Source organism: Arabidopsis thaliana, chromosome 2 (assembly GCF_000001735.4).
Source record: "Arabidopsis thaliana chromosome 2, partial sequence".
NCBI lineage: Eukaryota > Viridiplantae > Streptophyta > Magnoliopsida > Brassicales > Brassicaceae > Arabidopsis > Arabidopsis thaliana.
Window position 1 is genome coordinate 17,317,428 of NC_003071.7, and position 20,086 is coordinate 17,337,513.

The window sequence follows — 20,086 nt, forward strand, 5'->3', positions numbered from 1 at the left end:
AGAAAATGGCGCAACAAAGTTTATTTATTTCATTAATATTACTTCTTCTTCTTCTTCGTTGGTAATAATAATAAGCAAATCCCAAAAACCCTAACGGTACTGTGTAGAAGCTATATACATTCCTCTTACTTCACCTCAACACGCAAGACCAGATTCGTTTCCCCGAGAGATTCCTTTCCTTAAGCCCTAAAGTTTCGATTTTTGATTTTTATTTTGAAAGAATCCAATTTTTGGATGTCTCCTGCGGCGGTGGAGATTGGGTCTCCGGTTGAAAAAGTCTCTTCTGTTCTAAACCCTATGGAAAATTTCTCTGCATTTTTTCCGGAGAGTGTTCACTCTCACGATCAACGAACCATGGGCTCTTCGTTCTCCTTCGGATTTGGAGCTGGTTCAGGACAAACCACGAAGACTCGACACAAGCCGAGGCTCGTGAAATTGAGGAAGAACGGAAGAGAGGTGAAAAAACCTTCTTTTTCCGGCGAGATCCTCTCAGGTTTCAATCCGTTTGCGCCGCCGGGTAAAGGTATTTTTTTTTGTTGCATTTGTGCCGAATTTGATTTCATTGAAGATCCGGGTTTCGATATTTTGTGAGCTGATTGGTTTAGTTTGTTTCTGTAGGTAGTCTTCATATGAACAGTGGGAATGATAGAGATGCTGGCCAATCACCTGGGGATAAATGTTTTGTCTTTGGAGCTAGTGGGAACAGTTCTGGTGCAAAATCTAGTCCAGGCAATGCCACAATAGCTTCTTTGTCTGATGAAGAGGAGTTTAGTACACCTATAGGGGACTCTGAGTTGGATTCGGAATCCATTAAAGAACATTCAAATGGAGTTAGGGGAAAGGTTGATAATGATCGGGAAAACATCAGACCGTGTAGTGAGAGCACAATTTTTGATGCCACAAATGGATTTAGGTTTGATGGTGGTGTTAACGGAAGCTGGAAAAGTGTTGAGAATCCAGATGCTGTCAAGGAGTTTTTTCGAAGACAGAATGGCATGGACAAGGCATCAGCGAGTAAATCTTGTAGCAAGTCTAACAGTGTACAATATGCTCATGGTAAAAATAGGGATGATCCTGAATTGAACCTGCTTGCTGACATGGAGAAGCTTAATATCAGTGATTCCAGAGTTCATGGTGGCAGCGACTATGAGGAAGCAAGCAAATCCAATAAGACACCTGTATTTACTTTTAGTAGCTTTGGAAAGGTTGATCCTATATGTAAAGAAGGTGCGGCGACATCAGAGCCATACTCGTTCAGTTCCAATGGTTTTCAGCAAAGTAATAATGCGTCGGGTGAAAACCCCACTTTTCATTCCCAGACCACCTACGGAAACAACTTAACAAACACTAGCTTTGCTACAAAAACATTCTTTGATGATTTCAAAGTACCTGAATGGGATCCTTCGTTGCTTAAGGACAGTCTGTTTCCAGAAGTAGACAGAAATCCAGTACATGCGCGAAGTAATCGTTCGTCCAAGGACAAGAGATCAAAGAAAGTTAAGGAAAAAATGAAACAGGGTGAGCCAGATCGATGCAATGGTCAAACTGCTGAGGGAATTGAGGCTCAAGAAAAACTCAATTCCCCTGGATATTGCTCACCCATGGATTATTCTCCTTATCAAGGTGACAAAACGAGCAATCAATTTCCAACAGAAACTCCCCTGGCACCATCACATTCAAGAGAACATATTGATTCCCGCTCTAGCAATGACTTTAAGGTTGCGTCAGCCAGGGATTCATCTCTCTTCACGGCAGAGGATCATGGGAGTACTTGTATTCCGAATTTTTCTTTCTCAGCGTCCACCTCTCAGGAAACAATACGACATAAAAAGCTTCAAGCTGTAAAGAAATATAGGAGGAAAGTTAACAACAGTTTGCCGAAAAGCAATCTTAATGCCACCATGCGAAACAATCAAGAGAATCAACCTGTGAATACAGGTCAAGCCAAACAGGACTCGGGCTCCACATCGATGATGCCTGATGTCTGTGAGGTTTGGCGACTAAGGTATCATATACTAACTCAAGAGCTTCAACATTGGCCCTTTTTGAATATTTTCTTTCTCAGAATTGAGAGATGTAATTGTTTGTATCAGGGGAAATCAAGCCTACAAAAATGGTTATATGTCTAAAGCTGAGGAATGTTACACACATGGTATTAATTCTTCTCCGTCAAAAGATAATTCAGAATACTCTGTGAAGCCTCTTGCGCTTTGCTATGGTAACCGCGCCGCAGCACGGATTTCTCTTGGAAGATTGAGGGAGGCTATAAGCGACTGTGAGATGGCTGCCTCACTTGATCCTAGCTACATTAAAGCGTATATGAGAGCTGCAAAGTAAGTTTAAGGCGTACCTTTCCAGAGTTGTTTGGTTATGATTCATATGAATCATATCTGTTGAATAAAGGAACATAGGTTATGTCCAGAAATTATTGTTTCACCTCAAGTCAATTTGTCTTTTTTTTTGCTTAAGCTTTATAGCTTGAATTTAGTAAATCCCGTCTGCTAAGGTTTTAGATACGAATTTTCTTGCAGTGGCCAAGAAAGTCTATATCTAAGAAATAATGTTCACACTGTGTATCTAGTAAAATCAATAATTATGTTATTTATTTTTTCTTCTATGTTTGCTTTAGTTGTCATCTTGTGCTGGGGGAACTTGGATCAGCAGTGCAGTATTTTAATAAATGCATGAAATCCACCTCTAGTGTCTGCTTGGATCGACGAACTACTATAGAAGCAGCTGAAGGTTTACAACAGGCTCAAGTATGCATTCTCTTCTCAGCTTTTTTATTGTTCTACCATGGTCTAGTCAAAATTGTTTTATACTTTATCAGTTAAGATATAATTGGATGTTAATTTTGCGAACAATGTGCTGAATCAGCACATAGTTCTGTTATTGTCTTATTGAACACATTTTTATTTTACTTACCTGCAGAGGGTAGCTGACTTTACCAGCTGTGCATCCATATTTTTGGAAAAGAGAACACCTGATGGCGCATCTGACGCATTGGTTCCAATTGCCAATGCCTTATCAATTAGTTCATGCTCAGATAAATTGCTTCAAATGAAGGCCGAGGCCCTATTTATGGTGAGTAGCCTTTCGTTTTCACTTCTCAAAATTTAAACTTTGCTTTCAGTGGGCATGATCTTCTATGTCAATCCTGCAGATCCGACGATATAAAGAAGTTATTGAGCTTTGTGAGAATACCCTTCAGACTGCTGAGAGGAATTTTGTTTCAGCAGGGATTGGTGGGACGACAAATGTTAATGGATTAGGGTCTACGTATCACTCGCTAATAGTTTGGAGATGGAACAAAATTTCCAAGTCGCACTTCTACTTGGGAAACCTTGAGAAGGCCCTTGATATATTAGAAAAGTTACAGCAAGTGGAATATACCTGCAATGAGTAAACACTTTTTCTATGTTCTGCAACAATGAATTTATTGTCATGTATGCATTATCTTCATCTGTTATCCTAACTGAAAATGTACGATTTGCTCCCCAGAAATCAGGAAGAGTGTCGTGAGTCACCAGCTTCTTTAGTGGCCACCATTTCTGAACTCTTACGTTACAAGGTATGCTCTATGTTAGAACTTAGGGATTCTTCATATTTCTATCTTTAACATCAACAGGTCTGATACAATCCTTCATTATGCTTCCTTGTTGAATAAAATATTTTTTTATGCGTTGATTACATTTGCCTAAGTTTTCTTTTGTGATTACAGAACGCAGGTAATGAAGCTGTTCGGGACAGAAAGTATATGGAAGCAGTAGAGCAGTATACTGCTGCACTATCAAGAAATGTTGACTCACGCCCTTTTGCAGCAATTTGCTTCTGCAATCGTGCGGCTGCTAATCAGGCCCTAGTTCAAATTGCTGATGCAATTGCCGACTGTAGTCTTGCCATGGCTCTTGATGAAAACTACACAAAGGTATATCGTAATCTTTCTTTTGCTTTTAACTTGTGAACATGCTCGCATGAACCATCTGAGCTAAAACTGAATGCTTATAAACTTTTGTATTCGAATTGCTATAGGCAGGTGCAGTAAGATTCGTTTGTGAAATACCCATCTTCCGAAAACAATATTTTCCTCTAGTCATAAATAAGAAAATATTATAAATCTTTCAAGTTCTCAAATAAGAACACTCCTGCTTAGCCGTATAGAGCTTCTTCCAAGAATTTTCTCACATTTGAGATGGATAGTCCATTTTCTTGAAATGTGGCAAGGACTGAAGCAGCATGTAACCATCACTTTCTAAGAATGAGGTTTCATTAAAAAAATCAACATGACTCATGCTTCCATTTTCAGGCAGTTTCCAGGAGAGCCACATTACATGAGATGATCAGAGACTATGATCAAGCAGCTAGTGATCTCCAGAGACTTATCAGCATTCTCGTAAAGCAAAGTGATAAAACAAAAACGCCAGAGACATCTGTCGATCGTGCAAGTAGCAGGAAAGAACTAAAGCAGGCCCGTCAACGGTTGTCTGTGATGGAAGAAAAATCTAAAGAGGGAATTCATCTGGATTTCTTCCTAATCATGTATGCTCACTTTTGACAAAGTCAATTATCACATTCATATTATTGGAGACCTGGTTATCATTTATTTTATACATATATTCAGTATAATTGTATGCTCATATTGAGGCTATCTTCTGTTCTCGTTTTGCTAATTTGCAGGGGAGTGAAGACATCTGACTCTGCTGCTGATATCAAAAAGGCATACCGCAAAGCAGCTCTTAGACATCACCCAGACAAAGTAATCTGTGTTTTACTTACTGATAATGATCCAAATCATTATTTTCAATCAGCTGATGTGTTCTCTTTGATGTGTGTGGACTCAGGCTGCACAGATTCTTGTCAGAAGCGAAAGTGAAGGACCATGGTTGAAGGAGATATTAGAAGAGGTTCACAAGGGTGCAGATAGGCTCTTCAAAATGATTGGAGAGGCATATTCAGTTCTTTCTGACCCAACTAAGGTTTGGTTTCTCGCCTATTATGCTGTTAAACCTTAAAATGCGATTCATGTTTGTCCCCTATGAACACTTACTAGGAATAGAACATCCTAGGACCTGCCGCACAGAAATGGTTACTGATCAGGTTTTTGTTGTAACAGAGGTCGGATTATGAACTTGAGGAAGAAATTAGAAAAGCCAGGGCATCTAGAGAAAGCTACAGGAGCAGAAAGGCTGCAGAAGCAAGTAGCCCTCCATATCAGACAAGCAGGCGATACTGGAAGGACAGTTGGAGGACAAACCAAAACACGCCTTCTTGGTGGTAGAAGGCTAAAATTCTTGGTGGCGTAGCAAAAGGAACGCAGTACTTTTTGTGGCATAAGCAAAAGGGATCCACTGGGTTCCTCCCAGGTGTTATTCCAGAGGTTGTGAAGTGTAAAGGTCCGCTACACATCAATACAGCAAATGATACCAGCTTACATTGTTTGCTTCAATGGTGAAAAGGGGAATTACTGCGAGGCTGTGACCCAACTACACAGTAACTGAAAAAAAGTTTGTTTGCTTTTACTGACTATAGTGTTTGTAAGTTGTAATACATTCAAAAGATCAAATAAATGAGAAACCTGAATTGGTCTGAACATATTACTATAATCTATCGTAAAGGTGCTTGTCATGCCTAATTTTGTTATTAACATGCCAAGTTTCATCATGCAGCCACTTTCAAGCAGAAAAAGGAAAAAATGTTAAGGATGCTCTACCTCTTCATACTATTTCATCTTATTTGGACCCCCATGAAAGTCATAATTTGACAAACACACAGAAAAGGAACTCAATAATAATTAAGATTAGTGCTGTTGCTGAATGACCTTAATGAATTCTTTCAATTTGAAGCCTTCTTCTTTTGTCGAATAGTACAATTTATTCGTCCCCACACTTTTATGTCTTACCATACTAACAAATCAAAACGCTCTTTCATGCCGACAGTCCTTTATCTGAGTCTTCATGTGGTCCAAAATTGGCCCTTTTTTTGGCCTACTAAGACTGGTCAAGGAGACACTATCTTTGTATTTAAAAGACTCTTGCCTTATACATTATGTGTTCTCGTGTCTCGTTGAATGAGGTATGATATGAAGCAAAGATGATTTTCTTATTATTATCGTAGACAAAAGAGCACACAGGGGAGTTATTGAACATAAAACATTACAAGTCCACTTGCTTTATTGAGATACTAATACTTGGACAAACCCAAAGCCGGTTTCCAAGCAGATGAAGTGAGCTATAGCTCAAGGGCTTGAGCATGGTGACTAATGTGGTCTTCGATGAAGGTGGCAATGAAATAGTAGGAGTGGTCGTATCCTGGATGGAGGCGCAATAAGAGCGGTGCATTCACTTTCTTGCACGCCTCCTCAAACTTGCTGGGCAATAACTGATCAGGGTAGAACTGGTCGTTTTCTCCCTATATATAGGTAGAAGCAAAGATGGTTCAGGCTCCACGTAAAGGAAGACAGATAAACCAGCAAAAACACATGGTAAAAGGGGTTTTACCTGATCAATTAGAATTGTTGCAGAAAGATTGTTGTACTTTGAAATAAGACAAGTGGCATCGTATTCCTGAAGATTTACAAAAGGAACAATGCATCAAATTTGGGGAAAAGGAACTATGATAATGGTTTTAGTTTGGGTTGGTTTTACCTCCCAAGCAGCTTTGTTGTCACCTAGATAATTGGTGAATGCCTTCTGTCCCCATGCACAATTTATGGGATTCGTGATTGGTGCAAACGCAGATACAGACTGAACATGTTACACAGATGAAGTGGTTAAATTAAAAGAATGATATAGGAGTAACAAGTATTTGGTTCAAGCACATTATCCACCATGAAAGACAATCTATCTTTAGATTTGAGATTCCACGTTTCAAGCATCTAACTCACATTGCATTGCCACAAGAAAACTCTTTGAAATGAATACCTTGTATTTATCGAGGTTCCTCAGGTATATAGTAAGAGCTCCATGTCCACCCATGGAGTGTCCAGATATAGATGCTTTTGTTGTGTCAAGCTGGGAAAAGTTTTCACTCAGGAGTTTTGGCAACTCTTTGACAACATAGTCATACATACGCCAGTTCTTCCACTTTTCCTGAGTAGCATTGAGGTAGAATCCGGCTCCTAGTCGAAATCAAACAGGAAAGAAAGAATATTTTATCACCCTTGATCATTAACTGAATACTTAAAGACCAGACCAATAGGTCCAAAGCTACAAAAAGAAGTGTGTGAAATGCAAACCAGAAGCATGTAACGTTGCATACCTACACCAAAGTCGTAACTGTCTGCCTCCCCTTCAACATTTAGTCCTCCTACAATATCAAAACCATCACAGAGTGTTAAAAATACACATCAAGGGAAGATGATAAATCAAAAAAATGAAAATAGTGTTGGCTCACTTGGAGAAGTGTCTGGAGCAACAAGAGCAATGCCGTGAGTAGAAGCAGCACGTTGAGCTCCTGATTTGATAATGAAGTTCTCGTCCGTGCAGGTGAGGCCAGAAAGCCAGTAAAGCACCTGTCAATCAACAACATGGAGAATCATTCATCCAAAAATCCAATCAGTTGTTTTGGCATCACAACGAAATCAAGGCAATAAAAAATCCAAAAACAATCATGCAAAACTTAAAGTTTTCGTCTTTAGAACAATATGGGAGAAACCCACAAATATCAGTAATACTTGGTTCAAACTAGAGACATGAAATCAGATGAGTGAAGATAAGAGTGAAAATTTGAGAAAAGTCACAAAAGAGCCCTTTTTTACTGTAGAAACAATCAAATCTCTACCTCAGAACATGAATCGTGAAAACTACAACAAGAAATTTAGATCAAAGTAATGAAGAAGAAGGAATATCATTGCATACAGGAGATTTATGGGAAGAAGAAGCAGAAGGAGGGAAGTAGATGGAAAAGGTCATGGAACATCCAAGTGTCTCACTGAAGTGTTTGTATCTTTTGTTGTAGCCATCGAACATCTTCGTGCTCCCGATCTCGCTTAGTCCACTCGCCATTATCACTCTCTCTATCTCACTCACTATCTCTGTGATTGCAAAGTCTAGAAGAAACAACAGATGCAGGCTGCAGCGAAGACGAAGAAGAAGAAGAAATGATCGAATGAGAGAGGTCTATCGGTTTCTACAGTGGATCCGAGAGAGCCCATAGAAATAATTCAACAACATATCTCCTTAAAACTTCTGGCCCAACTAAAAGGTCTTGAAAGGCCGATTTGAGTATCTTAATGTAATAATCAAATCCGGTTTATTATAGTGACATGAACATCTTTAATGTAAAAATCAACTTCATTAGTACAAAGTGTGTCTTTGTTAGGTGATCAAATCATTTATATATACATGACACATCAGAAGATAACGCATAGATTTTTATTTGCGGCGGACCCATTTATTGATTAATTTGTATATCTATTTGTTTTGTTTTCGGTGTATAATAAATGCCGGTATAACTAAAAAACCATTTCATAAATGTTGTTCAGATTGAGAAACCAAAAAAAATGGAGGTGATGAAGAAGACTGGTACCAAAAAAAGATGGAGTAATTTTTTCATGTGCCATTAATGAATGTATCCGAAGTTAGGCACCTTCCCTTAAATATCCCCATAACCAAAATATAATGTTACAAAAAAGTCTCTCCCTTTCCCCAACTGTACCCATCAATGCCTATGTCCATTCCTCTCCCTTGCACATAAGCTTTGCTCTGTCTATTTAATTTAACTCTTCTTCTGCATGAAAGTTTTATGCTTTCGATGATTCCCAAAATCTTTCTCATGCGTTTTTTACTTTCTTGATTTGGCAATCCTCATGAGCTGATTTTGATTTCTTCTTTATGGTTGCCGACACGAAAGGTTTGTTGTTCTTGACTTGTGTTTTTATTTTATTGGACAGTCTTCTTTTGGTAGATGAACAACTCAAAGACGGAGCTAACAAAGTTGTTTTTTTGATATTCCATTAATTTTCCTTTATTTTATTCCTTAATCTTTCTTTGATTTTTCTCTGCATTGTGTCATGTTTTGTGGCATTACTATTTAAAGGAATTTTTTGGTATCTATGCATTAATGTCTGATTTCTTACATGACAGAAGAAGCTAGGACACAAAACAACTCAAATTTTGTTTGGTGAGAAAAATCAACCAAGAAAATATTGATTCTTTTGGAGCAAGGAGTTGGTTTGATTGGTAATGCTCAAGTTGGTCTCTCTTTTTTCTTTTCAAATCCAACTTGATTTCTTTGTTCTATATGATCCAAACCCATGTAGTATAAATCTGTAGTGGATTACATAACCACCAGAAAAAATCATTTCTAGTCATTGTTCATTATTGTCTTTGGTTTGTTTGAACTTTCTTGTGTGTGTGGACCATAAGAAGAAGGAATGGTGGGAAGCATTGAGGCAAAGAGTCTGCAATCAAACGGGTCTGTTCATCATATTGGTCTTAATTTGGAGGAGAAACTTGATGAATTTCGTCGTCTTTTGGGGAAATCAGAAAAAGATCCGTTAAGGATTGTAAGTGTTGGTGCTGGTGCTTGGGGAAGTGTTTTTGCAGCACTTCTTCAAGAAAGCTATGGAGGTTTCAGGGATAAGTTTCAGATCAGGATATGGAGAAGAGCTGGGAGAGCTGTTGATAGAGAAACTGCAGAACATTTGTTTGAAGTGATCAATTCAAGGGAAGATATCTTGAGGAGATTGATAAGACGCTGTGCTTATCTGAAATATGTCGAGGCAAGGCTTGGTGATAGGACACTCTATGCTGATGAGATATTGAAAGACGGGTTTTGTCTTAACATGGTTGATACGCCGCTTTGTCCTCTTAAGGTTGTGACAAATCTGCAAGAAGCTGTGTGGGATGCTGATATTGTTGTTAATGGATTGCCTTCAACTGAAACACGTGAAGTGTTTGAAGAGATTAGTAAGTATTGGAAAGAGAGAATAACGGTTCCGATTATTATCTCTCTGTCAAAGGGTATTGAAACTGCTCTTGAACCAGTTCCACATATCATAACTCCAACAAAGATGATTCATCAAGCAAGTAAGCTTTTTCTTCTTCCTTTTGCTCCTTTTATATTGAGTCTATTGACACAATCTTGCTTAGTTTTCTTGAATTGGTTCTTACTTTGGTGTTTGTGGTAGCTGGTGTGCCGATTGACAATGTCCTGTATCTTGGTGGACCAAACATTGCTGCTGAAATTTACAACAAGGAATATGCCAATGCTAGAATCTGTGGAGCTGCTAAATGGAGGAAGCCACTAGCTAAGTTCTTAAGACAACCTCATTTCATTGTTTGGGACAATAGTGATCTTGTGACACATGAAGTAATGGGAGGTCTCAAGAATGTCTACGCCATTGGAGCTGGTAAGTTTCTGTATGTAGACACGGATTTGAGTGATAATTATCAAGTTTTCACACTTTGATCCTTCTTGTTGTGTTCAGGTATGGTAGCGGCGCTCACTAACGAGAGCGCTACAAGCAAGTCGGTGTATTTTGCTCATTGTACATCTGAGATGATATTTATAACTCATTTACTAGCAGAAGAGCCTGAGAAACTTGCAGGGCCTTTGCTAGCTGACACTTATGTGACCTTATTAAAAGGACGTAATGCATGGTACGGTCAAATGCTGGCAAAGGGTGAAATAAATAGAGACATGGGTGATAGCATAAGCGGCAAGGGAATGATTCAGGTACTTAATCTGTTAGAACAAAGCCTTGAAAGAAGTTTGAAATGTTTTGGTATCTGTTTTGCTTATGAGGATGTGGGATTTTTGTTGAATAGGGTGTTTCTGCAGTGGGAGCATTTTACCAATTGCTTAGTCAATCAAGCTTAAGTATATTGCCCTCTGAAGAGAAGAAACCTGTAGCTCCGGTCGAATCATGTCCTATTTTAAAGACACTTTACAAGATACTCATCACAAGGTAGATAATATGAAGTCTGAAAAGTTTATACTTCTCCAAAAAATATTGAACTTTGCTCAGTCAGATTTGGTGTGACATGATGGGAAGTTAGATATCTAGTTTTCAAGAATGTCTTGGGACTTTGTGAGACATCAAATCACTTGAAACTTGCTTCTTCTATTATCTAATAAAATTGTTGTTGTTCTATTTTGCAGAGAACAATCAACTCAGGCCATTCTGCAAGCATTAAGGGATGAGACATTGAACGATCCCAGAGACCGTATTGAGATTGCACAGAGCCATGCATTCTACAGGCCTTCCCTTCTTGGTCAGCCTTGATTAGTCAGTCATGGCTTTTATAAGAGATTCAACATAAATTACTTCTGCAAGCTGCAGATGCTTCATTCAAAACATTATAGCTTTAATGGGAAGGGGTAGTTTCACATCTGTCATAACTTAAAATGGATTCTTGTTAAGTCTCTGAGTCAATGCAATCTTTGTACTGTATCATTTTCTTTATGATCAATGAGAGCTTTATTTGCTCCAACAATTTTAGTAAAAGAAAGAAAACACAGATTTTAGTTACTAAGCAAATATCAACTTCATTATCTCAATAAGCATTCTACTTTAGACTAATTTGAAACGCTGCACTCTAAAGCCAAGCAACCTCCGTATGATTACTCAAGCTAGTGGTTGTACCATAGAGACAAAGAAACAAAAGAGAAGGACTGTTGTGTAAGGCCTAATGTTAACTATACCACTGAGATCGGTTATGACTCCATTCTCTGCTTTGTACAATCGGCTAACTGGGGGTTTAGTTGATTGGTTATCCGTTGAAGCAGATCTTCTTTCTTGAGCTTATAGTAATGTTGTACTTTCAGATCCTTCGCTATGCTTCTTAATTCCTTGCCTGTCTTCTTCTTCAACTCACTTATGGATAATGATATCAATGAGCCACTTACATTTTTTCCACCTCTCTGGATTTTTCCGTCCATGGAAGAATCCAACAACGAATCTGCATGCTGTGTGGGAACACTCGAACCCCTGATGATCTTTGGTGTCGACTGGGTTGAGTTTTTAACTGGATCAATATTAATCTCACCAGCTCCACCTTGTACTTTCTGCTTGATGTTTCTGATAAAACTTGTGTTCGCGCCTTTATTGTCACTGCTATTAGACTGTCTCTGTCTCTTCTTTATAAGGACTGACCCAGGATTCTTGCTCTCTGCCTTTTTTCTTGCCTCGGTAAGCAAGCTTATGATCAGCTCGTCTTTAACTACAGTCTTCACCACAGCTTCAGGATGTGATTTTTTGCTTCTCTCACCACATGGGATATCTCTGCCTTTGTCCGGTTCATCACACATTTCTAAGAGAGACTCTGTGGTAAAAGGTTCCGAAACAGTTACAATGTCTTGCAAGCTATCGTTTTGCTGGTGATCCTTCAATATATCTCCATCTTCGTCTGTAGTATTTGCCTTCTCCCGGGTCTCTAAATGCAATGGTCTCAGTGTGGAACCTCCAATACTCTCACGGCTTATAGCAGATGAAGATTTGTTCTCGAGGGCTTGCTTTATAGGATCAAAGACTTGGTCAGTAACCAAGGATGAACAAGAATGTTCTTCAGCTTCGTCAATCTTGCTTTCCAACACAGGGCTAGAAGAGGTATCTGCATCTTCTGCAACCTATCATAAAAAAAACACAAAGTTCCATGATACAAGATTCCCATGGATGCATGACAAAGGATTAAGAAAACTCGACAGACCTCAACTGTTAGTGGATCATTAGCTGCTGTCTCATGAGGCATCAATCTTGTTTCAGGCTCTATATCTTCAGTGTCGTCGTTACTAGAATCTCTGATCTGAACAGTTTGAGCAGTCTGAGCATCGCTGATACTAGAAGTGTTTTCGTCGTCATCAAGAGCCAGTTTAGCAGAACTAGTATCAGAATCTGGAAGAGTAGTACTGAGAGTCTTATCCTGTAGAAGACATAACAAGTTACTCCTAGTCAAAATCTGTAGTGAATACAAAATCAAAATCAAATATTTCTTAAAGTCTCTTACAGAATCAGAAGAGTCTATCTCATGCAAGTCACCACCACTCCCAGAGGAAGCCGTATCATTTTGAGCCGATACTGAAACTGAAACCCTCTCAAGCTCAGCAATTTCAGTAACTTGCCTCTTCTTCTCTGTCAATATCCTCCAAACTAGCTCACAATACTTTTCGTTCTGGAAATTTTCTTCGAGCACATCTAAAAAAAGCAACAAACGATTGTTCTCAAAAGAGAATCATAACAACAATTAAACCAAAATCCAGTGTATACCTGTTCTGAAATCGAACCAAAATTCACAACGACGTACGGTCTGTTTACGAAAGGTATCGTCTTGCACAACTACAAAAACTAAAAGAACACAAACTTTGCATCATCAAGACCAAAAAAAAAAAAAACAGTAGATACCATAATTGATCCAACCAGATTTACCTCGTGGCGGACCCCAGAGATCATCATCATCATCCATGGTGGTCACTCACTACGATAAGCCTCAAAATTCATTCTGTAAAAAAAAATCAGCCTTTTCACCCACATTTCCAAAATCTCCAAAGCAATTCTCACTAAGAAGCACAATCACAAGAACACCCAAAGTTCTAACCATACCGTTGTGAGCTTCGTCGATGGATCTTCCAGAAATTAAGCGTTTTTCTAGGGTTTGAAGAAGGTCGGCGAGAGAATTTAGTGAGAGAGAGAAAAAAAAAGGCTGGCAGTGAAAGCGACGAACAAAACACTCTGCAGTATTTAGAGTAGAGTGTAGAGAGAGAGAAAGAGGTCGGTTCAAACGGTGAACGGGTTTGCTACAAATGGATAAACCAACGGAGGCGCGTGGATACCAAACTAAGCCGTTTTATTAACTCATGGGGACCACTCTTCGTCCAACTGAAAATCTCAACCGTCAGATTCATTGACTTTTATTTGACTCGTACTGTATAAATGCGAATATATGTTCCTGTGTTTTCGAGTTACTGTACACTCTCCAGATTCTGCCTTTTTCATCGGACGGCTAGGAGTAAATGACGAGTCAGATGGCACAATCGTAATAAAGTGGAAAACCGAAGGGTCCCGCTATTCTTTTGCTTATTGAACTTAACATCTGAGAGTGACGTCCGTACAGTTATTGCTTTTCCAAAGATTTCATACGCGTGACCAACTTCTTTAACTTCAATAAATAAATGAAAGTGTCGAAAAGTTTCAAGTAAATTATGCATGAATATTTTACTTTTATAAAAGCATTTTAAGGAAAGTTGGTGTTCTTTTTTGTTTTTGTTAAAGTTTCATGTATTGGAGAAGCAAAGTTGGTGTTCTTTCCATCTTTTTCCGATGTTTTATTTACGTGTATATACAGAAACGAAAGCTTCATGTACATTGATGTGAGATAGAGGAAAATTCTTCTATTTTATTATGCTATATGATTTGATTTAACATGTCATCCAGAGAATAATATGTCATTCTATTTTCACAATTGCGTTTTATTATGTTTATACTTTACGTAAGCGTTCTGATTCAACATTATAGACTCACCTACGACAAGGATAAATACTGGCATTATACATGTCACAAATCTAATTAGATGCTACTATAACTTTTATCAAAAACAATATAGATTTATATTTATACGAAAAAAGGTAGATGTTCTGATCATAAATTCTTGAGAATCTACTAATCAAAGCATCTCTCTAGATTTTCTAATACTTAGCACAGCTCTTGATAGATAACATTCAATTAAAATGCAAAATTTATTGCAAAATCGTATTAGAGTATTGGAGTAAGTCGAAAACAAAATTCCATTCGTGGTATAAAAAAAAAGAATTTGAAGTAGCAAAAATAGAAAACTTACATATTTGTGTACTCCTACCCGGAAAACAAAAAAAAAGTGAACATAGAAACGGTATCAGGCAGAGTTGGAAGAAGAAGGACCAGAAGGAAGCAGGTCGTAGCCATCGTGATGGTGACGAGACTCGACAGGTACGCATTTGAGGATAACGGCTACAATCATGTTCAATGATCCTATCAAGATTGATAGTAACCAATGTTGCCAGCTCAGAGGAACGGTGCTAGCAAATGCTCCAAGAAACTCCACTATGATCACTTGAAACACTACCGTCACAGTCATTACCCAAGTGAACACCCAGCTATTGAACATTCCTTTGAACACATTTATCTTCTCTATTTCCCGGCTATTGATCTCATTGAACACCTGTTTGTACACCGTTTGATTCTCTTGTTACTTATCTTTTATATAAGAGTTGGGTTGGTTTTTGTTTGCGAATGGTACCTGGCAAAAGACGAAGGAGTTGAAGATGACTGTGTTAAGAACGGCTGTGGAGTCAGGGCCATCTAGTTTGAGAAGTGATTTGCCTGCGAAATTGAGAATTCCTAAGACAATCAACTGGTAAACGCTTTGACCAGCGATGTTTCTCCACATGGTTTTGGTGATAAAGCTGGCGGTTCTAGCTATTGGTGCACGTTTCATTAAACCTTCATTGGGAGGTTCTGTTGCTAGAGCCAATGCACCAAGTGTGTCCATGATCATGTTGACCCAAAGCAGTTGCACAGCAGTGAGTGGAGCAGATCCTGGAAAAGAAACCAAAAGAAATGGTTACTATATTTGACCAAACGCTAGAAGAAAGATGGTGTTTGATTGGTTTTTCTGTCGTACCTGTGATGCAAGCAGAGACAAAGTTGATGATCAGAGCAACCACATTAACAGTTAGCTGGAACTGAACAAACTTCTGAATGTTTATATATACAGCACGTCCCCATCTAGCCACATTTACTATTGTTTTGAAGTTATCGTCCATTATGATCACATCAGCATTCTCTTTCGCAACCTGCATATCGGGAATTAGCACCAAACGAAAATGTTAATCTCGAGATTTTTTTATTAACCAAACCAATAACAGAGAATAACTATAGCTTACCTCTGTTCCAGCTATTCCCATTGCTAGTCCAATGTCTGCCTCATGCAACGCAGGGGCATCGTTTGTCCCATCCCCTGTCACTGCAACTACCTCTCCAATTTTCCTCAAGTTGCTGACTAAAGTATGTTTGTCCAATGGCAGAGACCGAGCCATTACCTAAAGGCAGAAACAAGGAATTTTAGAGATACTTAAACATTTTCAATAGACAGATAAACAATAACAATTCATTCTATCTATCATATATCAAAGGACCTGAATTTTGGGGATAATGGCCCTCATTTCGTGAGGAGACAAGTCCCGGAATTCTGAACCTTCTATAGCTAAGCCTCCTTCGGTATATATGCCACATTCCTTAGCAATTGCTTTGGCTGTGCTTATGTTATCTCCAGTGACCATACGGACGGTGATTCCGGCAGCTTGACAAGTCTGAACGGCTTCCCTAACACCCGGACGTACTGGATCCTTGATTCCAACAACTGCTACCATTGTATAGCCTCCATCAGGGAGCTCTCCACTGGGAGCTTCATCTAGATCTTTGTAAACCAAGCAGAGAGTCCTCAGAGCCTCTGAGGCAAAACCCTCTATGATATCAGAGATACTCGTAATCCGTTCTTCAGTTAGCGGAACCGATTCTCCGTTTGAATCCACAACATTCTCACACATTTTCAACACTATTTCAGATGCCCCTTTGCAGAAAGCCCGTGCACCACCTCCAGGAAGAGCTATAAGAACAGACATTTTCTTCTTGTCTGAATTGAACGGCTCAATCTTGAGTATCTTATGCTCTTTACGCTGCGTGTTAAAATCACCACCTAAAAGTAAACCGAATTCGAGTATTGCTCTTTCTGTCGGGGATCCTAGGATCTGAGTGTTTCCATCTTTATCCTTAACAACTTCCGAACCAGTGTTCTGAAATATACCCTGCAAAAGAGTGCTCTGAACTTCTTCCGATAGTTCCAACTCAAAGCTTTCTTTACTTCCCTCTTGCCTCTCTTGAACCTTATCACAGATCCATACTTTGTTGACCACCATGTGATTAGTAGTTAAGGTCCCTGTCTTATCAGTGCAGATGCAAGTAGAAGAACCCATAGTCTCACATGCAGCAAGATGCCTCACAAGTGCCCTGTCACTCATCAGCTTCTTCATAGCAAATGCCAAACTTAAGGTCACTGCCAGTGGCAAACCTTCGGGCACGGCAACGACAATGATAGTTACAGAAATTGCAAAGTAGTCAAGTAGCGTCAATGCATCTTCAGATGACCAGTTGGTGAAGCTACCAGACGTTGCTTTGTCCAAGACAAACCTTATGCACAATACCACAAATGTAAGCACAGCAAAGCTTAAACCAATCTTACCAATGATTGTTGCAACCCCATTTAGCTTCACCTGCAGAGGCGTCTCATCTTCTCCACCATCAACCAGCGTTTCCATCAACTTTCCCCACTCAGTCCTCATACCAACTGTTGTCACCAGCATTTTTGCAGAACCGTTTTGTACTTTGGTTCCTGAAAGCAGAAAAGGCTTCTCTTTATTCACATGTGACGGTTCACTCTCACCCGATAAGCTTGACTCGTCTATCTCCAAGTTGTATCCAGATATAAAAATCCCATCAGCTGGAACTTGATCCCCAATAGATAGATGAACTACATCTCCAACGACCAAGTCATGAATGGAGATTTCTTGTCTGCTCCCATCTCTGGTGACCTGGACAATAATCTTCTTCTTCTCTCGATCCAAGTCTCTGAACTGCAAAGATTGCTTGTAATCACTGATCGCAGTAACCATGACCACCAAGAGTATACTTAGCAAGATCCCTGTCCCATCATACATTCCCCTTGGAAATCCTTCTGTAGCAACACCCACACCTATTGATACTACAGCGCAGACCATAAGAATGATAAGGGTTATGTCGTGGAGCGCTTCCCACACAAACATTAAGAATGATCTGGCTGGTTTCTCAGTATAACGATTTTCTCCAAATATCTTTTCCCTAATGGGCACTTCACTCGAACGAATGCCTTCAGAGAGAGATACAGATACTTTTTTAGCAAGTTCTTCAACTCCACCTTTCTGTGCCAGGCTCTTAGTGTCATTTTTGCGAACCATAGATGCAAGTTCATCTGCTTCAATAGAAAATCCGGCTTTCTTAACCTCATCAGTGAGCTTGTATTCCGGCCTAGCAGCAGCTAGAGAAAAATACAAATAAGAAAAGAAAAGTTTACATAACCATAGAAAGTAGAAACCAAGTCGCCTTCATACATCTCTCAAAAAATGCAGCTGCATATCTTACCATCAATGAAATGAAGAGCTGCCTTTTGAACAAAGAAAGCAACTCGGATCTTTTCCTGATAATGAGTACAGACAGTGAGCTAATAGATAAAACAGCACAACATAGGAATATTTGGTCATACATGAAACTGAAGAAAGAACAAACGGTTTCTGTGGTGCAATCATCATAAGCCGGACAAATTAGTAAAAAGATCCATCACCCATTGCTTGCTTAAATTTTCATTTTGCTTTTTAAAGACAGAATGGTTCTGAAACACCATTGGAACGTCAATTATATCACTGATCTTACAAAAGAGAAATAAAGCTAATGTAGCTGAAATATCTTTGGTAACAAAGGTTAACATAACATCTATGTGCTAATCATTCCCCCCGGCCACAGTGAAGAACATTTTAAGTTAAAGCTGCAATTTCTTTGACTCAACAGTTAGGTTATAAAACAATTTGCTTTATTTATAAAAAGACTGAAAAGTGATTCGATTTCAATGCGAATAAGTAGAGACCAAAAAGGAAAAAGAAGAAAAGACAATGAGCTCATCATATCCACAAGAATCCCATAAAAATGCTTCTTTATTTGGTTTGTGCAAGTGGAAAGAACCTTATGAAAATACACCTGGCCAAGTTTCCGTGTGTAACGTCCTTAAGCTAATAATTTATTGCACACAAGAAGTCCTCGTACCATAAGTCAAATTTGAATTTAAGTTAAAGAAAAACTGGTATCAAAAAGCTAAGAAGTCTTGAAACTGAAATTTCGTCCTTTGGTGTTTGGATTCAGTCGCTAAGAAGAGAAAAAAACTCAAAAAAAAAAAAAAAGGGTCAGACTTTTGCTGGCCTCTCAAGATTGGCTCATCTTCCTAGTAGCGACAAGAAATTATCCAATTTGTAAACACAGTAGAGGACACACACTCAAGCAAAGATACAACTTGATGTCAGCATCATGTGTGGTGCCACTTGAATTATTTTTTTCTTCGGTTTCCGCAATTGAACAAAAAAGATAACGCTCCAAAAGAATAATAATTTCATCCTTTAGATATTTTACCATATCATCCTTTGATTCATATTTCTCTAGAGTTTGTATTAGCAAATTGCAAAATTTTAATGTGTATTTTGAATCTTTGATTACACATAGCATCGAGAAAAAAAGAGTTTTAAGTTCATGAATTAAAAAAAAAGTTTCGTATGCAAAAGTGTGGATTAGACTATGAAAAAAAACAAGTAACGCCTTTCTGATAAAGTCCTTTTGTACGGATCATCAATGGCAGAAAAAAAAGCTTAACAGGGTCAACCATTATCAATTCCTTCTTCAAAAGGTTTTAACTTTTAAGTATCACAATGAATAATTTTCTATAAAACCTTTTAACCAAGAAAATCAAAATCATACTCACAGCAAAAAAAAAAACTGAATAATAGAGATAGAGAAACCAAAGAAATAGGAACCTGGATCTGGTGCTTCTTGTTCTCGTAGTCAGCGAGCTTATCGAGATCCCGAATGTTACGGAAACGACGAGTACGGTTCTTCACGATAGACACGGACGACCTCCATCTTTGACGCGCTTCCAGCGACGGATTCTTAGCCTCCACCTCGAAATCCCTTAGCAAGTTCGACATTTCTCACGCTCTCACTACCACTCTCTGTTTTCACAGAGACAAACTTCGCCGGCGCGAAGGCAGCTGAGAGAGAGAGAGAGAGGATTGAGCAACGGATTGGTGTGAGAGTTGCTTTTTATGGAATACCCAAACCCGACCCGAATTACTCGGATTTTATGCTCGGATAGGGCCCATTCATTCAAATTTCATTTTCGTCTCATTCGGATAATTAGTAGGCAACCAAATCAAATGATCCGACCCAGACGAATATTATTAGGTCCATAAACATGCTCTTTTTTTTTTTTCCTTATAGTATTACTTTTGCGTCTTTCAATTAGATACCTCATACCTCAAT

At 38.8% G+C, this 20,086-nt stretch overlaps 5 protein-coding genes across 13 annotated transcripts; 2 read left to right on the forward strand and 3 right to left on the reverse strand.

Annotated features, from left to right (window-relative positions):
- Window positions 1-39: 39 nt before the first annotated feature.
- TPR15 (Heat shock protein DnaJ with tetratricopeptide repeat-containing protein) lies at window positions 40-5,629 on the forward strand. Of its 3 annotated transcripts, NM_201930.1 has the most exons (14): window positions 58-523; window positions 619-2,005; window positions 2,094-2,333; window positions 2,630-2,759; window positions 2,932-3,084; window positions 3,164-3,402; window positions 3,502-3,571; window positions 3,722-3,728; window positions 3,822-3,928; window positions 4,033-4,036; window positions 4,311-4,539; window positions 4,678-4,756; window positions 4,842-4,976; window positions 5,114-5,588. In NM_201930.1, exons 1-14 carry the CDS (start codon window positions 235-237, stop codon window positions 5,276-5,278), a joined length of 3,234 nt encoding a protein of 1,077 aa, NP_973659.1. In that variant the 5' UTR covers window positions 58-234; the 3' UTR covers window positions 5,279-5,588. The 3 variants fall into 3 exon arrangements, with proteins under 3 accessions (NP_850351.1, NP_973659.1, NP_001324857.1); NM_180020.4 differs by lacking the exon at window positions 4,033-4,036 and having other exon boundaries at window positions 40-523; window positions 3,722-3,928; window positions 4,307-4,539; window positions 5,114-5,629; NM_001336923.1 differs by lacking the exon at window positions 4,033-4,036 and having other exon boundaries at window positions 606-2,005; window positions 3,722-3,928; window positions 4,307-4,539; window positions 5,114-5,594.
- A 310-nt stretch (window positions 5,630-5,939) lies between these two features.
- Window positions 5,940-8,305, reverse strand: SFGH (S-formylglutathione hydrolase). Its single transcript, NM_129716.4, has 7 exons — window positions 7,857-8,305; window positions 7,393-7,510; window positions 7,258-7,305; window positions 6,921-7,117; window positions 6,645-6,743; window positions 6,498-6,563; window positions 5,940-6,408 (listed from the first exon to the last, which is right to left on the reverse strand). Exons 1-7 carry the CDS (start codon window positions 8,001-8,003, stop codon window positions 6,229-6,231), a joined length of 855 nt encoding a protein of 284 aa, NP_181684.1. The 5' UTR covers window positions 8,004-8,305; the 3' UTR covers window positions 5,940-6,228.
- A 113-nt stretch (window positions 8,306-8,418) lies between these two features.
- Window positions 8,419-11,808, forward strand: GPDHC1 (6-phosphogluconate dehydrogenase family protein). Of its 4 annotated transcripts, none has more exons than NM_129717.5 (7): window positions 8,457-8,850; window positions 9,084-9,179; window positions 9,366-10,028; window positions 10,130-10,351; window positions 10,430-10,677; window positions 10,770-10,909; window positions 11,104-11,482. In NM_129717.5, the coding sequence occupies exons 3-7, from the start codon at window positions 9,374-9,376 to the stop codon at window positions 11,225-11,227; spliced, it is 1,389 nt and encodes a 462-aa protein (NP_181685.1). In that variant the 5' UTR covers window positions 8,457-8,850; window positions 9,084-9,179; window positions 9,366-9,373; the 3' UTR covers window positions 11,228-11,482. The 4 variants fall into 4 exon arrangements, with proteins under 4 accessions (NP_001325243.1, NP_181685.1, NP_850352.1 ...); NM_001036448.2 differs by having other exon boundaries at window positions 8,691-8,850; window positions 9,369-10,028; window positions 11,104-11,475; NM_180021.5 differs by having other exon boundaries at window positions 8,574-8,850; window positions 9,084-10,028; window positions 11,104-11,808.
- AT2G41550 (Rho termination factor) lies at window positions 11,459-13,746 on the reverse strand. Its single transcript, NM_129718.5, has 6 exons — window positions 13,541-13,746; window positions 13,367-13,439; window positions 13,208-13,285; window positions 12,948-13,135; window positions 12,651-12,863; window positions 11,459-12,570 (listed from the first exon to the last, which is right to left on the reverse strand). The coding sequence occupies exons 2-6, from the start codon at window positions 13,401-13,403 to the stop codon at window positions 11,659-11,661; spliced, it is 1,428 nt and encodes a 475-aa protein (NP_181686.2). The 5' UTR covers window positions 13,404-13,439; window positions 13,541-13,746; the 3' UTR covers window positions 11,459-11,658.
- Window positions 13,747-14,622: 876 nt separating this feature from the next.
- ACA4 (autoinhibited Ca(2+)-ATPase) lies at window positions 14,623-20,065 on the reverse strand. 4 transcript variants are annotated; one of them, NM_129719.4, is made up of 7 exons: window positions 19,582-20,065; window positions 18,149-18,203; window positions 16,111-18,044; window positions 15,859-16,014; window positions 15,597-15,768; window positions 15,213-15,511; window positions 14,623-15,134 (listed from the first exon to the last, which is right to left on the reverse strand). In NM_129719.4, exons 1-7 carry the CDS (start codon window positions 19,750-19,752, stop codon window positions 14,829-14,831), a joined length of 3,093 nt encoding a protein of 1,030 aa, NP_181687.1. In that variant the 5' UTR covers window positions 19,753-20,065; the 3' UTR covers window positions 14,623-14,828. The 4 variants fall into 4 exon arrangements, with proteins under 4 accessions (NP_181687.1, NP_001323669.1, NP_001323668.1 ...); NM_001336925.1 differs by having other exon boundaries at window positions 14,638-15,134; window positions 18,270-19,842; NM_001336926.1 differs by lacking the exon at window positions 18,149-18,203 and having other exon boundaries at window positions 14,652-15,134; window positions 19,582-19,842.
- Between the last annotated feature and the right edge of the window lie 21 nt (window positions 20,066-20,086).

Coding starts and splice junctions, on each gene's coding strand:
- TPR15 (NM_180020.4), top strand. CDS start 235: ATGTCTCCTGCGGCGGTGGAGATTGGGTCTCCGGTTGAAAAAGTCTCT. Junction 524..618: donor GTTTGCGCCGCCGGGTAAAG/GTATTTTTTTTT, acceptor TTGTTTCTGTAG/GTAGTCTTCATATGAACAGT. Junction 4,977..5,113: donor TTCTTTCTGACCCAACTAAG/GTTTGGTTTCTC, acceptor TTGTTGTAACAG/AGGTCGGATTATGAACTTGA.
- SFGH (NM_129716.4), bottom strand. CDS start 8,003: ATGGCGAGTGGACTAAGCGAGATCGGGAGCACGAAGATGTTCGATGGC. Junction 6,744..6,920: donor GGAACCTCGATAAATACAAG/GTATTCATTTCA, acceptor TAACATGTTCAG/TCTGTATCTGCGTTTGCACC. Junction 6,564..6,644: donor ACAACAAAGCTGCTTGGGAG/GTAAAACCAACC, acceptor GTAAATCTTCAG/GAATACGATGCCACTTGTCT.
- GPDHC1 (NM_001336924.1), top strand. CDS start 9,374: ATGGTGGGAAGCATTGAGGCAAAGAGTCTGCAATCAAACGGGTCTGTT. Junction 10,029..10,129: donor AAAGATGATTCATCAAGCAA/GTAAGCTTTTTC, acceptor TGTTTGTGGTAG/CTGGTGTGCCGATTGACAAT. Junction 10,352..10,429: donor TGTCTACGCCATTGGAGCTG/GTAAGTTTCTGT, acceptor TGTTGTGTTCAG/GTATGGTAGCGGCGCTCACT.
- AT2G41550 (NM_129718.5), bottom strand. CDS start 13,403: ATGGATGATGATGATGATCTCTGGGGTCCGCCACGAG. Junction 13,136..13,207: donor TTGGTTCGATTTCAGAACAG/GTATACACTGGA, acceptor TGCTTTTTTTAG/ATGTGCTCGAAGAAAATTTC. Junction 12,864..12,947: donor AGATAGACTCTTCTGATTCT/GTAAGAGACTTT, acceptor TGTCTTCTACAG/GATAAGACTCTCAGTACTAC.
- ACA4 (NM_129719.4), bottom strand. CDS start 19,752: ATGTCGAACTTGCTAAGGGATTTCGAGGTGGAGGCTAAGAATCCGTCG. Junction 15,769..15,858: donor TGGGAATAGCTGGAACAGAG/GTAAGCTATAGT, acceptor CCCGATATGCAG/GTTGCGAAAGAGAATGCTGA. Junction 15,135..15,212: donor ACTCCTTCGTCTTTTGCCAG/GTACCATTCGCA, acceptor GTGTACAAACAG/GTGTTCAATGAGATCAATAG.